This window comes from Archocentrus centrarchus, chromosome 22 (assembly GCF_007364275.1).
Source record: "Archocentrus centrarchus isolate MPI-CPG fArcCen1 chromosome 22, fArcCen1, whole genome shotgun sequence".
NCBI classification, from domain to species: domain Eukaryota; kingdom Metazoa; phylum Chordata; class Actinopteri; order Cichliformes; family Cichlidae; genus Archocentrus; species Archocentrus centrarchus.
In genome coordinates, this window is record NC_044367.1 from 19055151 (window position 1) to 19070793 (window position 15643).

Here is a 15643-nt window from a genome sequence, read left to right on the forward strand (position 1 = left end):
TAATTTCATTAACTTTATTTCAAAATGTATTTGTAACCACTTTTTTTTTTTTTCTTTTTTTTTCTTCTTTCTTTTCTGGTCAATATTTTGGGATATTTTACATACCTGGAAAGTACAAAATGCAGATTCCAAAAACCACTAAACAAAAGGCTGGTAGGGGAAATGTGGAGGAATAACTGGATGAAGGTGACTGTGTCAATCTGTGAATATAGTGACCAACAAAAAGCATACTGAAGATGTAGGATGCAAATCTCAAAACATTTTGAGGTGCTAGAAAATATTTAATGATCTGAGTAGCATATATACTGTATATATGTTCTGCCGGCACTTGGCGCACAGAAACATCTGCAGTTTGTGTTCATACAGCCACAAGATCACCGATTTAACTGGTTTGTTCCGTAGACAAGAGATGCTACCATGTTCCCTAGAAAACACTTGAGCTGAACATTCTTTCTCTTCCTACACCTGACTTTCATCGCTTCAGTGAGGTCACTTGAGTTGGATCATAATTCAGGGACAGAGCCCGCAATACAAGGCAAAACGGCAGTGAGACTGACAGTCGTCATCCTAGCATCAAAGTATAAATGCAGATCCATGTACTGTACATAACTCTTAATTAAAATGCTTATTTCTGTAATTGTTGTCGGAAATTCCCATATGAACTTATTTTCATCCCTTGCATTTGTATTAAAAACCCATTCCTTCAGCTCCATACTGCTACTGTATGAGCCTCATGTGGAGCGCATACCTGGTCCTGTTGTGTGGTTTGGAAAAGCAGTAAAGATTCATGCAACCATTTGGCTTTGACTAGTTCTAGAAAACTTCAAATAATGGTGCAGACTTTTGTAAGCTGCTTTTTATAAAAGACAGCACCTGGTTTAAATTCTAGTTAATTCTGATGCTAACTATTTGTCATCTTTTAGAGACCAGAGGGGTGTTTCATAAAGCAAACTACTATTTTTAATCAAGGGAGGTGTACATAGGCTTGAGCAAATAATGGGGGTCCTCGGGCAAATACAGTACATGTAAAAAGCCCCTCACCACCCATCATGTGGTGCTGTATGGTCTTGTATTTTCCTAGTTGTTTTGCACCTCCGTGTAGACATTTACTCCCAGTACTTTGTCTATGATCACAACCCAGTTGTCAAACTGAATACATTTTTGACTTGGCTTGTGCGTTTTTTTTTTTTTGGTACTTTAACCCTTATTCGTTTTTCCTTAATTCAGGTCAGTATGCTGTCGCAATTTAAAAAGCACAAATTGAAGGTATTTATACAGTAATTATATCGAGGCTGTCATTTCACTGCTACAAACCAAGTAGTAAAATTCAATGATTGAGAACTTCTGATCTCTAAAATCTGAAAATTGTTTTATTCCATTACAATAAACAACCTGGCTGACTGAATATTAAAACATTTTTACTATTTTTTTTTTCCAGCTGTATGTGAAGTTTTTAGCTCTAACGACACAAAGAAAGACGGTACTTGCATGGGAACCTATGAAGTCATAATTACGAGCAAAGGCCTGCAACCTAGAGGTTGTCTCTCTATGAGCTCATCACTGACCCACAACTCTAACAAAAATCGTTTGTGTATGGTAGTGATTGTGCTTATTTATATATATTTTTAAAAAAAAATTTTTTAGTGTTTTAATAGGGTTAGTAAGATCTGTGGCTGTAAAGATCACATTTTTTTTTGTCTTTAAATGCTAACCTTGCTTGATGTGTTTCTGAATCTAGTCCTGATTAGCCACGTTTATGAAGCACCCCTCAGATATTCCTACACTAACAGAACGCCTTTCCACGTGTGTCACTACAAGCCAAAGTTGGAGACAATCAGATCAAGTTGGTTATGCTTGAAGTTTTAAGAATATCACAATAGCACCATATCAAACTAATGTAAAACTAATGTAAAACATACTTCATGCATCTGTAGAGATATATATGTAATGGATAGCTCTAAAATTTAAGAGTTTAATATGCAAGTGTTGAATATATTTCAAGTTAACAGACGCAATTACTGCCACAGTTCAGCTGAGAATAAACCTGAATGGTTCCTCATTCAAAACCGACACGTGGCGTCACCTGACTGCTCGTGCGATGCCAGTTAGCAATTTAAAATCTCAGTCAATCCTTCACAGTGCATAGAGCATTTAGTTTGCATAACTTCAGATATACTTGGAGTGTGTGTGTATATACTGTACAGCACTATCCTAAGGGTTTGTCATCCTCAAATCTTACACGGCATTTACAAAGCTCTTTAAAATAAAAAAAGATTATTAAACTCACTCTGCTTCTTTAGGTAGCATTTAGTGCTCCAAATTCAAACAGCACAGTATTACAGTTCACAACCATTTGATAAGGCAGGTTATTAAAAGTACTTTTCAGTACTCTTGAGTCATGTTCATTACAGGCCTTCATTTTATACATAGCTATATCAAAGCATGCATTACTGAAGCAAAAAGAAAATTGCAGCTAAATTAACGAAAGTTTTACAAACATTCTTTGGTTGTGTGTGAAAATGAGCATTCCTGTGCTTTAATTTAATGCTTTGAATTTGGTATTTCTGAAAAAGAACAAAGAAAACAAGTGGACCTTTGTAGTCATACACCGGCTTAAATACAGGCAAAAGAGTGATGACTTTAACTACAAATATTTATGTTAATTCTCACAAAATAATATAGAAAATCTAGTGATAAAAAGCCTACTGACTGATTGTACACATAATACTTTCTTTCCAGGTTGCCTAGACAACCCCTCCTCCTGATGGCGTTCCCCTCTCTTTCACTTCTTCTTGGCAAAGCGGCTAAACTTCTTCTCCTTGTCTTTCTTGGCAGAGCTGGGCTCAGGGAGTGCAGTTGAGGAGGAGGAGGGAGGGGGCAGGCTCTGGGCTTTGGCCCCAGAGGGCCCCGACGCCTCCTCTGCTGCCAGGGGCTGAACGGCCTTTTCCATGGCCTGGCTCCAACGCTGGAGCTCTTCCTGAAATAAAATACACACGCACACACCGCAGCGGCTTAGAAAGGGAAGTCCACCTCCAGAGGGGCAGTGAGTGTTTTGGTCTGACAGTCTATTAGCATAAACAAGTAGCGGTGGCCATGCTTTTAACGGCGAAACTCGAAATACAAGTGTTGGTGAGGTTAAATCAGGGTAATGTAGATGAAGACAAACTCACTGTCAGCATTCTTATTTTGTAAAGCTTAATGATTCCCGTAGGGTGAATCTCTCGCTAGCTGATAGTGATTCAGAGAGAAACATGAATAACCTCATTTATGTCAGATTCTACAACCTTGCCAAATTAATTAGACATGGACAGCAATGGTAAACGGAAACAGCTTAGAAAATGAAATGCAAATTTGGAACTGCTATGTGCGCCATTACAACCTGTGATTACTGCCTCACATAGGGTCAGCCATTATATGAGATGCCTTTTGACCAGAATAAATTAAGTCCAGAAGAAAATCTGATGTAATTCGTGAAAAGTTCTCTTATGAAGTTATTTTAACTCACCTCATCCTTACACTGGAACAAATATTCACTCCCGTCTCCAAGCCTGTGAATGGGAGAGGAAGGCATCATTAAAATGGCTCGCGTTCAACATAAATATAAAAAGCACTAATGTTTTTACATTAAAATCATTAGAGTGAAATCATCTCTAAACCCAGAAATTTCCCCAAAATGTGTGAATAATGATAAGAAGAACTTTATTGATCCCAGAGGGAAATTCATATGTCTGACATAGCTCATCTGCTATTTGTGTTAGAATTAAAAAGCCTGGGATGCACCTGGTTTAGCCAATAGTGACACAGGTCTCTCACACCCACTCTTCACGTATGGATGCTTGTAAAGGCGTCACATTTTAACACACTGGCTAAGCAGGATTTTTCAGTGCGCAGAGTTGATGTTGTGTGGGGGGAATATTTTAACCCACACCATAATCTTTTAGCAAACCTAAGCAAGGAGTTCTTACTTCCTGAACTTATCCCAGAAGCAAAAACAAATCACTGAGTTTAAACAATCGCCGCCTAATGGATAGCAAACAAATGTTGTCAAGGGGCATACACAGTAGGTCCCAAGGCATTAATGTTGTAGTGCACCTCGTCTGTATACTGAGAGCAGCAGTATTTGACGCCCTGAGATAAAAACATGTTGCATTTGTATTCAAAATTTGTTAATATCAGCGCAGTGTTTCCTGCCAACGACAACCCCAAAGCAGAATATATTAAATCCCATGTTTACAGTTTCCAACGTGCTCTTTTCACGCTCCTTAATCTTAAATTGATCTGCCTGGTTTATCCTTCTGATGACTTCAGAAGGAAGTCCATATTTGTGCATCGGTGCTGCAGTGTGGAACGTTCCAGCAGATATGCTGTTTTTTTTTTGTTTTTTAATTCCTGAAAGTTTTTTTTGGTCCTCTTTGTCACATCTTCCATAGTTTGCCTTAACTGTTTTATAGCTCTTTGTAAATTGCAAGCTGAAATTAGCTGCTTTGTAGACATCAGCTATCTTCAGTTTCATAACTTCAGTCAACTACTTAGAACAACCCATGATAACTTATGATAGCTAAGGCCTAACCAGTTACTGTAAGATCTGAGACCATTTTTAACATAGAACTGATCTGTAAAGAAAATAGTTTGTAAAGTCACATGCAGTGGTTGTATTTACTTCTTTCACTTCAGAAATTAGGGAAATTTCATAATTTCCAAGCAAATGTATGTTGGCTGATTTTTTTTTTCTTTTCCTTCGTGGAAAATCAAGCAGCTGTGGCTGATTTTAGCCATACCAGGATAAAAACTGAAGTATTTAAATTCCTAAAGCATCCCTTTAGCGCTACATTCTATTCTGAGCAAGGAATTTATTTAACTAAATTCAGCATATATTGATTTAGACTTGTATGCTTGGGGAGTTTAAGTTTGCATTTAGATTCTATCTCCTATCAGTTTAAAGGAATTTTCTGCTTTGGGTAATTTTTTTTTTCTCGCTTTCTCTGCAAGTGTTAGATGATGATACTGACACCCATATAACACTCTTAAATATAACACTGAAGTCAGTGGTCAGTTTGGAAACAGCTGGAAACACCTGGCCTTTGTCCAAAGGTAAAGGAAGAAAATCCACCTTTCCTTGTCTCTAAATCTGATTATCTTGTATCTCATTTGTGTAATGGCTATAAAAGCTGATAGGACTGTGGTATCAAAAATAATTTCCAAGCTGCAAAGTAGGGGGTGGCTTTAGTGTATTCCTGGTGTCTCTAGTGGTTGCTAATAAACCTCAGTCAGCTGAATTTTTATAGTATCTTTTGCTTTGCAAAATACAGAAGTCTGGAGAATAAAACCACACACCACCTTCTCTTCAAGCTCTTAATAAATCAAGTTAATAAGTACATATTCAGTATCTTTTCCTTTCAGAGCAAGAGAAGAACTAAAGATGTAATTCCTACCGTAGTTTGGCGACATGTTTCTTTTTCTTGTAGTTGGTGAGGATCTCCCAGCTGGCGTTAGTGAGGGACAGGGGGGCCTCGCCGTGATACGTCACTGCGTGGCTAAAGCTTTTGGCATCCTTATAGGCTGAGAGTTGACCGGGCTTTAGCACACAGTACAAGTTGTTCCATGACCTGACAGTGAAGCAGAGGCAGGAAAAGGAATGATTTTAACATTGATCATTTCAGGTTTTTGGCAATAATATAAAATCAATTTCATTTAATTCCTATTACAGAGCCACAGCAACATCACCAGTCCATTGAGACGTCATTTTTTTTAAACATTAATTAATTTAAAGTAAGTATTTAAAGCAGATCACTGTTTTGTAATAACTCTAAATAGGAGTAATAATATTTTCTTATAATGAAGGCCCGCAATATTGTAGGGCTACTTTTACGCACTTGTTTATTGAAAAATTGATTTAAAGCAGAATTGAATTAAACAGAAGTAAAGTTTAAATCTCCTTTTGCTGTTTTACAAGTTTCAGACTTACTTGAGTTGTTTTAATCCATAGCAATGAATACAAATTGTGCTGTTATTATTCCATTATTCTGATGCTATTTAGGCGTGAATTGATCTCAAAAGCCCTGTGTGGTGACTAAAATAAGGAAAATCTAAAGCAGACTTGATGTTCACTGTGATAGATGAACAAACATAAGCATGTAAGAGTTTCCCAACATAAAGAAAAGAAACAATGCCCGGAAAGACTACATTAGATGGGCCTTCTGTTATGTACCTATTTGAAGCCTTCTTTCCTGAGCCCTCCATGTCATGTTTGCGGCCCAGCATGCCCTCCTGTAGCACAGGCTGGCCTCTGAGGGGGTCTGTGGGCATGGTGGCCGCTTTCTCTGGTTCCTTTGGGGTCACCACCGATACAGAGGGCTCCAGCTCCAGGGAGGCACTCTCTCTCATTTCTGGCTCTATGGGGACCGTCGAGTCGCCAGCCGTCCCCTCCTGCAGACCTGAACTAGGCTCTGCTGCACCAGACTAGAGCAAAATAAATAAATAAATGAGTTCATGTGCGAGTTAACATGTCTCCTTAGAGAAGAAAAGAGAGCTGAGAACTGGAGCTGATCGAGTGCAGTTACTAACCAGAGTCTGGTCCTCAGCAGTATAGAACTGTGATGATTCTTCTACAAAGCCGGTGTCTTCTCTCCTAAAGGAAAGAGGACAGTGTGCGGTCTGCATGAGAGGACTTTTAAGAACAGCAGGTGCAGAAATGTATATGTGGCAGAAAGAGAGATTATATCTAAGTTCGCAAAACATTGCATTTGGCTATTAATACTTTTTCACTTTAGCCTCATGCTCTTTGCTTCCTGCCACACAAGTTGAGTTACATAAGTACTTTCATTTTTATAAGTCATTTTTAATTTCCTTAAACAGATGGTCACTGCAGTTTTTTGTACTTTTTTCTGGGGCTTAACAGACTTTGACAACACTGTTACCAATTAATTCTATGTCCTTGTGCATATAAAGTACGAACACAAAAGCCAGTGTGTTGCAGGTTTACCTGCTTTCTTTATCTGAACGCTGCTCCTCTTTAATGAACTGCTCCACCTCCTGCTGCTGTTTTCTCAGCTCCAACAACTCCAGCTGCAACACAGTGGTGAACACTGGGATCAGTGACCTATAGCTACAGCTTAAATAAGATGTTTTATGTAATGACAGTTTTGTAAACCACGTGTTAATTTTTTTTCCCACCGTAGTGAAGCGTTCCAGTGCAGAAAAGCGTTCCTCCCAAGTGGCGGTGGATTTCTCGAAGGCTTCGTGCCTCTTGAGGAGCTTCTCAACCTCGTCCACGTTTTGACCCAGGTCTTTACTGGTCACGTAGGGCTCTTGAGCAATCAGCCACGCCTCCGCCACAGAGGCGTCTCGTGCAAACTGGCACACCTCCAGCACTAGATGCAATAAAGCCAGGTTATTGTTGAGTGTTTTAAAATAAAAATTGTAGGTTTTGAAAGGTGTGGGTTTTCTTTCAAATGTTTTCATATCTGTGGCTTTATGTGCGCACCCCTCATTTTGGAACAAGGTAGAAGTCGCCACAGGAATTGAAGAGCTAGGGCAGGCTTGCAAAGTGAGTGTTATGAGTGGGGAATGCATTATATGACAAATTGGGGTAGTGAGAACACTTTTAGAAAAGCAAAGCAATGATGTCACTGAAAGTAAGCAACTTTTTTTTGCCTCCTTGTTTTTAAAACAGAGTTTTGATAAATCAAATCCTGGGAGCTCCCTTTTGCACAAAGATTTATAATCATGAGCTTTCATATCATTTAGATATATGGCCGCTGTGATATGAGTAAAGATTATTTTTTATAGAGATAATGTATGTAAAGGATATGTATTTCCTGGGTTGAAGTATAAGATAAGTGCAGTTTTACTCACAGAGTCGGAGCCAGTCCCATCTGTCATCCCACTTGAACATCATCTCCTTTCGTTTTTCCATCAGCTGCACCAACTTCTCTTTGATCTGACACAAGTAGTTATATGGTCTCAGTTACATATCAGCATTATTAAACAACTGAGCCCCAAGACTGCCCATTATCCTCTAAGAATTAGTATTGTGAAGTAATTAACCAAATGTTAAATTCAGACTGGGGTCAATTGCTCATTTAAATTCTTTTAGCTTTTCCATTTCTAATTAGTGTTTGCTCTATAGTCTCCCTGATGAATGTAAGATGAGTGGAATTTTTTATTTCGTGGCAAACCAATCGGTTCCATTGAGCCAGACAAGAACAATCACTCCCAGAAAAGTAATTAAATCTAATGAAAGCAGCAATTTGAGGCCCAGCTGAGGATGAAAAGGAGCTGTCTTTGCTGTCGAAGCCTCACCTCAGCAGAGTCTCGGTGCTTGCGTGTCAGCAGGGCTTTGCCGAGGTCTACGCAGTCAGTGAATTTGGCTCCCCTGGCTTCAATCTCTGAGCGGATCCCCTGGTGGTACTTCTGCAGGAGCTCAACGGATGAGACATCCCTAAACCAGAGAAGTGAAGGGTGTTAAGTGATAGCAGGTAATGCATGACGTTTATCTACCTCTGTTGGTCACAACTGGAACTGCATTGTTGCAGTTCAAGTTGGTCCAAGTTGCTCTGGCAACTTTGCAGTGTTCTCTAGGATGGAATATTATAATAATGCTGACTATCTTTAGGAAGATAAATTGGGGCACATAGATAGGACAGAGCTATTACCTCGCGAACAAACTGCCATTTATGAAAAATTAAAGCTTTTCTTGAGAAATCAGACAATAAAATATATCCTACTTCTCATCGGAATATTCCTCATTAAGATGATTTATCCTAAATCTAATTCATGTGTAACACAAACAAATCCATTTGGATCAAATGGGTAAACAAAGTAAATGTAAAATGCAAATGTAAATAGTGGCAGAAATAGTTTTAAAAGTGTATTATTATTATTATCATTATGTGAACAATATACTTTATAATCGTTAACTAAATAGATGTGTTATTACTTCGCTGAAGCTGTTTTAATGCTGTTATTGAAAAAGAAAATAAATTTGCAGAAACAAACAAAGAAAAAGAAAAGCTCTGCTTCAATCTTTCCTTCCACCCTCTGAAAGCAAACAATAATGGAACAATTCAGTTTTTTGCATTTCAGAAATTACAGGTATTGTAAGGGTGACATCATTTATTATTTCTAATTATCAATTTATCTGAGTGTACATCCTATTTATTTTTTTATCCTACTGCCCTCAAAAGTAAAACACAAAGAAATATGTAAAGAATGCTTAATAAAGCAAAAGAATTAAGAGAGGTTTTTATTTTTTATTTATTTAGTCAAACAGTAACACATTTCCTTGAAGCCAGCTCACCTGGGCTTCTCCTGAGTCTCTATCTGCTGGATGATGCTCTCCATCCAGGCCATCAGGTCTCGCACCATGGTAAAGAAGCGGAACTTCTCTGCTGTGTCCACCAGCTGTGCCCTACGTCCATCACTGGCATCCAGCAGGCCCTTCCAGGCTTCCACCACCTCCCTCTCTGTGGTTTGGATATCATCTGCCTTTTCTCCTGCATACTGGGCATGAAGCCTTGCAGCTGTTTCCTGGAACTGCTGAACCTGGAAGGAGGAGAGGGCATTTCTCTGAAATTGAAGAATTTTAGTGATACAGGAATATTTGCACAGTATGTAGATCCTGTGACTTTTAACTTGGTCACTATTGTAAATCCAAAGAGCTTAGCAAATGCTCATGCTATTAAAGCCATTTTTATTGCATTTTGAGGAGCTGTAACATTAGATGCTACAGTGTGGTGTTAACGGGTCAGCAAACAGTTGCCTATTTACACATCTAACAGATGCACAGCAGCATTTGCATTTATTTGAAGTTGTGTTTGGAAATCTGGAGAATGCAGGCAAAATACCCATTGCTCTTTAGCTCTGTTTTTATCCTCCACCAAGTCCCCGGGGGGGAAAACAGTGTCGGGCTCTTGAAGCCAAATGCTCCACTATATTCATCAGTCTTTGTAACTTTGGATAGTGTTTCCAAAGGTAGCGGTACTGAACCAAATAGATGCTGAACAGTAAGGTTGCCTATCCCACATTCTTTTTAACTGCATCCCTGTTTCACATCTTTAATTTTTATAATCTCCTTCATCCCCTAGCAGTGAGACAAACCCACAATCTGAGGGTTAGAAGAATTACTCTTTGCACAGTCTTTAATGGATTCTTACCTTTTGAGAAAACTCCTTGCAGCTGCCCAAACATTACAGCACTCTCTTATCCCCTCTAGATACAGTATGAATCATCAAAGTTACCCTCTGGCCACTGCCTGCTGTGTTCCCTCAGAGTAAAAGGGTCGATGCCTTTGTGTGTTATACCTGTTTGCCTAGAGAGGTGATGTCTCTCTCAAAGGCGGCGTGCATTCTGTGGAAAGACTCTGCTTTGCTGAAGTCCTCACCCACATCTTCAGGCAGCTCTTTCTGCTTCTCATGGATCTGAGCCACCAGCTCCTTTCCATCATCAAAGTACCTTAGAGAAAACAGATTGATCTCTGTCTCTTCAGCTCTGTGTTCATCATCATCACATTTGTCATACTACTTAAATATCAGATGTAGTCATCGTTTTCAAGTTTAATTTCTCGTGACACTGTTTTCACATCCAGATGTTTTCTGTTTTGATGCCATTAGTGACGTCACAGTTTTAATACCCCCCCCCCCCCCCCCCCCCCCGAATCAATCTGCTTTCACTTATTTGGACATGTCGCATTACAGGATTAGAATCTTAACACCATCTATTCAGATTACTGGACATCTTTCAGCTCGTGGAGTGATACATCAATACTGTTTTTCTTACTTGAGCAGTTCATAAGATGCTGTCAGGTGCTGGCTACGGGTGTCGATGAGCTCCAACAGATCAGCCCAGCTCTCATTGATGCCGTCCTTCCACTCCGCCAAAGTGGCCGCCTCACTGTGCCCGCCTTCAATCAGCTCGTCTATCGTCTGGTTGACCATGTCCACTCGCTCCTGACCCACCATCCCCGTCTCCCGCGCAAAGTCTCTGAATTTATCCCTCAGAAGCTGAAGGAAAAAGATGTTTAAAAAAAAATCTTTAACAACACAAACTGAATTTGCATGTGTTTAATTTATGGGTCCTTCTTGATGATTTTTCATACCTCATCTAAAATCAGTGAAAAGTGAGAATGAACCAAAACTTTGAGGCTATGATTAAAAACAGTAAGATGAAATGTATTAGAAAGTGTCACGAGCACTCACTCACTTCAGCAGGATCTGCAGATTTAAGTAATAATTCTCAAACTCTTTCACATTTAAAGACAAGTGAAAGAAATTTCAAAATCACTAGAAAAACTGACAGGCAACCACTGTGAAGACTTATGGTTTGACTAAAATAGGTGAAACATCTCTCTTTCTGGCTGTTAGCACTTAGGCAGAAAAGTTGTCAATCAGTTGCAGCCAATTTTGGGTAGACCACATGGAAGAGTGTTGCAGTAATCTATCCCGGTGAGTGTAAAACCGTCCATCTGTCTCTCTGTGTCACTTGGATGAAAAAATTGCCACATTTCTTTAGTAACATTTTTATGGCCAGCCTGTCTCCCAGTTTCTCTCTCTGTATGTGCTATAATAGTTTCTTTTTTAATTAGGTGTGATTGCGTGTCTTGTGTATAAAATACCGTGACATGATCCAGATCCTGGCCCATTTCCTGAGAGGATGCCACTATATCCCTCTCTGAGATCCACTGTTCCAATTCCTCCACCTCTCGGCTCAGAAGGAAGTGGTTATATGTGTGGTCCAGCTTCTTCCTGCGGTCCTCTGCCAGCTCCTTCAAGCCTGCGTACTGCTTATCCACCTGGCTCTGTCGCCTGATGATCTCTTCACTGCAGAAAAGGTAAAGGGAGAGGACAGAAGGAAATTAGATGTAGGGAAGATAGAGGAAAATATCTCACAGAGATTGGATTTAGGTTTACTCTAGATGAGGCATATGATTAAGATACCAATTCTCCATGCTTGTCAGTCTTATCACCTTAAACCACAACTGACTGGGACAACATGAGTAAATTAGCATCCTAACTAAGAGTTCAAATAATTTTTTATCAGTGTGTACGTCAACTTATAAATCACAAACCCATCAGGGTGATCCTCTGCAAACATCTTTTGGGCACGGTCAGCCAGCTTCTGAATGGAGTCAGCATAGTCATCTACTGCCTGCTTAAGAATCAAGTGGCGCTTCAGCACCAGCATGGCGCTTTGTTCATCCTAGAGAGATGGAAAAGGAGAATATGTTGAAGCACTCCAGATGAACTCTCAGTAGAGGGTGCCACTTTTAAAAAAGTGTGCCACCTTAATTAAATAAAACCCAAACCATGTAATCATGTTAATGCATGCAGTACCACTTGTTATTTGGACAGCACGATATGCCTTGCTTTAATTTAGATCATTAGATCAGGTTTTTATACATCTGTGGTCACTTCCCTGAGTTAATCAGCTTCCTCTGAGCCTCACCTTGCCCTTCTCATCAGCGATCATGTAGAGCTCCTGCTCCCCTATCCAGGCTTCGGCCTCATCCGCGTCATTGTAGTACTGCTGGGCCAAGTTGGAGCCATTCAGCCGCTCTCGGCGCTTCGCCATCTCATCCTGCAGCCGAGCCCACGCCTCCTCCAGCTCCTTCAGCTGGTCCGTGATTCGCTCTGCCTCTGGTTTTCCCTCTGCATCGGCGGCAGCAGCCATCCTCCTTCCTCGCTCTAGTACTTCATCTACACGGGGCTGGTGGCCTTCGATCTCCCTCTGCAAAGTCTAAGGGACAAAAAGGAGACAGCGTGCCTCAGTAGGGATTTTTGGGCAATTACTTTTTTGATATGCAGAAACAAAGACTTTTGATATATCGTGCAGTAGACAAACATATATTCAGAAACATTCTGCTGCATATTATGCACCGATGATACTGTAAAAACAAAGCAGATGGAGCTGAAACAATTAGTCACTTAATTAATTATGCTATGGAAATAATTAGAACTATTCAGATAATTTTTCAAGTAAAAAGAGAAGCCAAATGACCTGTCTGCTAAGAGTTTTTTAACCACTAGTAGGACAAAATTAGTCATTTTAAGATGTTATTTTGGCTTCTAGGAAATAATAAGGAGCATTTTCCCTATTTTCTGACATGTTATGGAAGCTATGATTTATAGATTAATTAAGACAATGAATTAATTGCTGAAATTAATCAGTGTAACAATTTTTTTTAGCTAACCACAAGTTATTGTATAGATATAAATCTCTACCTGGTTCTTCTTCAACAGCATTTGCACAGTTTGAAGATTGTGGCCATGTTCTTGTGACATTGCCAGGGGCATCCTCTCCTCAATCCAGAGCTGGGAGAGAAAAAAATAAAGGAAAAGTAGGTTATGATGAAAAGAACAGAACAAGGCAGAAACTGACAAATAGATTTATAGATCTATGATTGACACTGAATTTAAAAAACGTCCAAATATTTAACCCTTGACCAAACGTCTCAAACAGTCAAAATCCTCCTTTAAGCTCTCTTCTCCTGTCTAAAGTGGACTAAAGTGGTAGTGGAACCAATAAGGGATTAAAATTTCACAGTGAGAGGTGATGGTTTTGCTGGTGTACATACTGTGAGTTTACAAGTTTTGGGGGAGGGAAAAAAAACCCTTCAAATTTAGGTAAGTCTCATAAGGTGCCGTCTTTGTGCCATTCAAAGATTACCTCTAATCCAATTCTTTCAGCAGCTAACAGCTTTTATTCTAAATCTCTATCAGTCATTTTGTGTGGGTGGTGAGTTTGAACACTGCTGTGCAAATGGATTCATGCTTACAAGCTCATCAGCCAAGTCTCTGTAGAACTGATGGACAGCCTTTGCAGCTTCAACCTTGCCCTTGCGCTGGGCCAGTGGGGTGAGGAGCTGCTGGAATTCTCTCTGCAGGGCCTGTTGCTCAGCCTCCAGCTCCGGCTGGTCCTCCCTGCCTCCGCCGTGCTTCCTGACGGCCTCCTGGAGTTCTTCCAGCTCCCGAGCCCGGTCACGGACCTGGTTCTCCATCATCTGGCATAGAAAAATGCGATTAAAGAAAAAGATGAATAACCTTTCAAGAGCCTAATCAGGATGTAGCAGAGGGTAGAAGATAGTCTCGCCATTTATGTATGAAACTGAGCTTAGACACAGTTTTTAATTCATGTAAATTTTCTAATATAAATTCATACTGTAGTACAAATCACTCTTATGTTTACATTTTAGTATTTAGTTTACCTTGTGTTCCAGTTGTTCTTTCACACAAACGCAAAGCCTTTTGAAGTTTGTTGTGTTCAGATGTCAATAGTAAACACAAGTAAATCCTAACGCTACAACTATAAAGCCTTCACTCCAGTGATTTATTTCTGTTTAGTGAGGTGCTCATATGAAGAGGAACTGCAAAGAAAAGAGAGCATACAAATCTAAAGTTTACAAAGCATATTGTACTAAATACAAACCTGATGGTTTTTGAGCAGGATGTTGGCTTTAGTCAGGTCTTTAACATCCTCGTCTCCACTCTGTAACTGCTGCTGCAGCTCACCCAGCCACTTTTTCATGTCAGCCAGGCTCTGGTCAAAAAGCTCAGAGCGGTTGGCATCAAACAGCAGCCGTGCCTTCTCCTGGGTGGTGGACTCCAATTTGTCCCACAGCTCGTGGAGTTTGGCCAGCTGCTCTGTCACAATTGGCTCAAACTCTGGCTTGGACTCCATCAGCTCCTGACCCTCCTGTACTCACAAAAAACATAGAAGAACTTGTTTTCAAAGAGGTTCTAGGAGGGAAAAATACTACATGATGTTTTATAATTAAGGATACATGTAGACCGTTTTAAGCTAACGCAGATACCTACTGTAATATGCCTCAAATATGAAGCCATTTGTTTAATTTGGTCCTTACAGAAAAGGTTGGTGCATCCAAATTACAAAACTTTTCTGTAAATTTTACTGAGTAAGTGGAACACTTACTACATGAGTATCATAGTACCTGTGAACATTTTACATTTTTATATAATGAGAACTTTAAATTTTTGTTAATCTTTAAATTATTTTATTCCCACTAATGAGGTTGTCTTTTTCATTTGTCTAATTGTCTCTCTGTTACTAGGAATCAGAAACTAGTTGAGAGGTGGATCATGGCCAGCGGAAGATCCCATTAATATTTAGATAATTTGCTTTAAAAATGCGTGACTGAGCACTGGATTTGGCAGATGTCTGCAGACTCTGAGTGTCCTTCTTTTTATCCTTCATACTCCTTTTCCTTTAACTCCTTTCCCTGCTTTAACTTACATGTCTTTTATTCCAATTAAATTTATTTGTTGCACACTAGGTCCTAATAGAATATCGCACTGCGCTTCACTGCACATTTTTTAAATTAGCTTGTGACAGATAACATTTTTGAATCTTTATATTTTTGCATTGCCTCATTAACACTAAGCACAAAGTGATTTTTGCTGCTTTTGTTGCTATTTTTTGGTGAACCAACCCTATATGCTGGAAGTAATATCCATCCATCCATCTTCTCCCACTAATTCAGGTTTGGGTTGTGGAGCTGCAGGCTAAGCAGAGAAGCCCAGACCTCCCTCTCCCCAGCCACCTATTCCAGCTCATCTGTGGGGAACCCAAGGTGTTCCCAACCCAGCCAAGAGATATAATTTCTCCAGCGTGTCCTGGGTCTGTCCCGGGG

General features: G+C 39.8%; 1 protein-coding gene across 2 annotated transcripts in view; it reads right to left on the reverse strand.

The window, feature by feature from the left end:
- Positions 1 to 40: 40 nt before the first annotated feature.
- Positions 41 to 15643, reverse strand: part of sptb (spectrin, beta, erythrocytic) — a 42125-nt gene continuing 26522 nt past the window's right edge. For both annotated transcript variants that reach the window (XM_030718133.1, XM_030718134.1), the window contains 18 exons: positions 14422 to 14688; positions 13772 to 13996; positions 13218 to 13307; positions 12442 to 12732; positions 12065 to 12195; positions 11612 to 11816; positions 10777 to 11000; positions 10302 to 10452; positions 9299 to 9543; positions 8302 to 8440; positions 7855 to 7939; positions 7174 to 7370; positions 6983 to 7065; positions 6565 to 6628; positions 6209 to 6459; positions 5433 to 5606; positions 3506 to 3548; positions 41 to 2977 (listed from right to left, as the gene is read on the reverse strand). In XM_030718133.1, the coding sequence (XP_030573993.1) occupies positions 2783 to 2977; positions 3506 to 3548; positions 5433 to 5606; positions 6209 to 6459; positions 6565 to 6628; positions 6983 to 7065; positions 7174 to 7370; positions 7855 to 7939; positions 8302 to 8440; positions 9299 to 9543; positions 10302 to 10452; positions 10777 to 11000; positions 11612 to 11816; positions 12065 to 12195; positions 12442 to 12732; positions 13218 to 13307; positions 13772 to 13996; positions 14422 to 14688 (3060 nt within the window). In that variant the 3' untranslated portion in view covers positions 41 to 2782. The remainder of the gene's footprint in view (positions 2978 to 3505; positions 3549 to 5432; positions 5607 to 6208; positions 6460 to 6564; positions 6629 to 6982; positions 7066 to 7173; positions 7371 to 7854; positions 7940 to 8301; positions 8441 to 9298; positions 9544 to 10301; positions 10453 to 10776; positions 11001 to 11611; positions 11817 to 12064; positions 12196 to 12441; positions 12733 to 13217; positions 13308 to 13771; positions 13997 to 14421; positions 14689 to 15643) is intronic.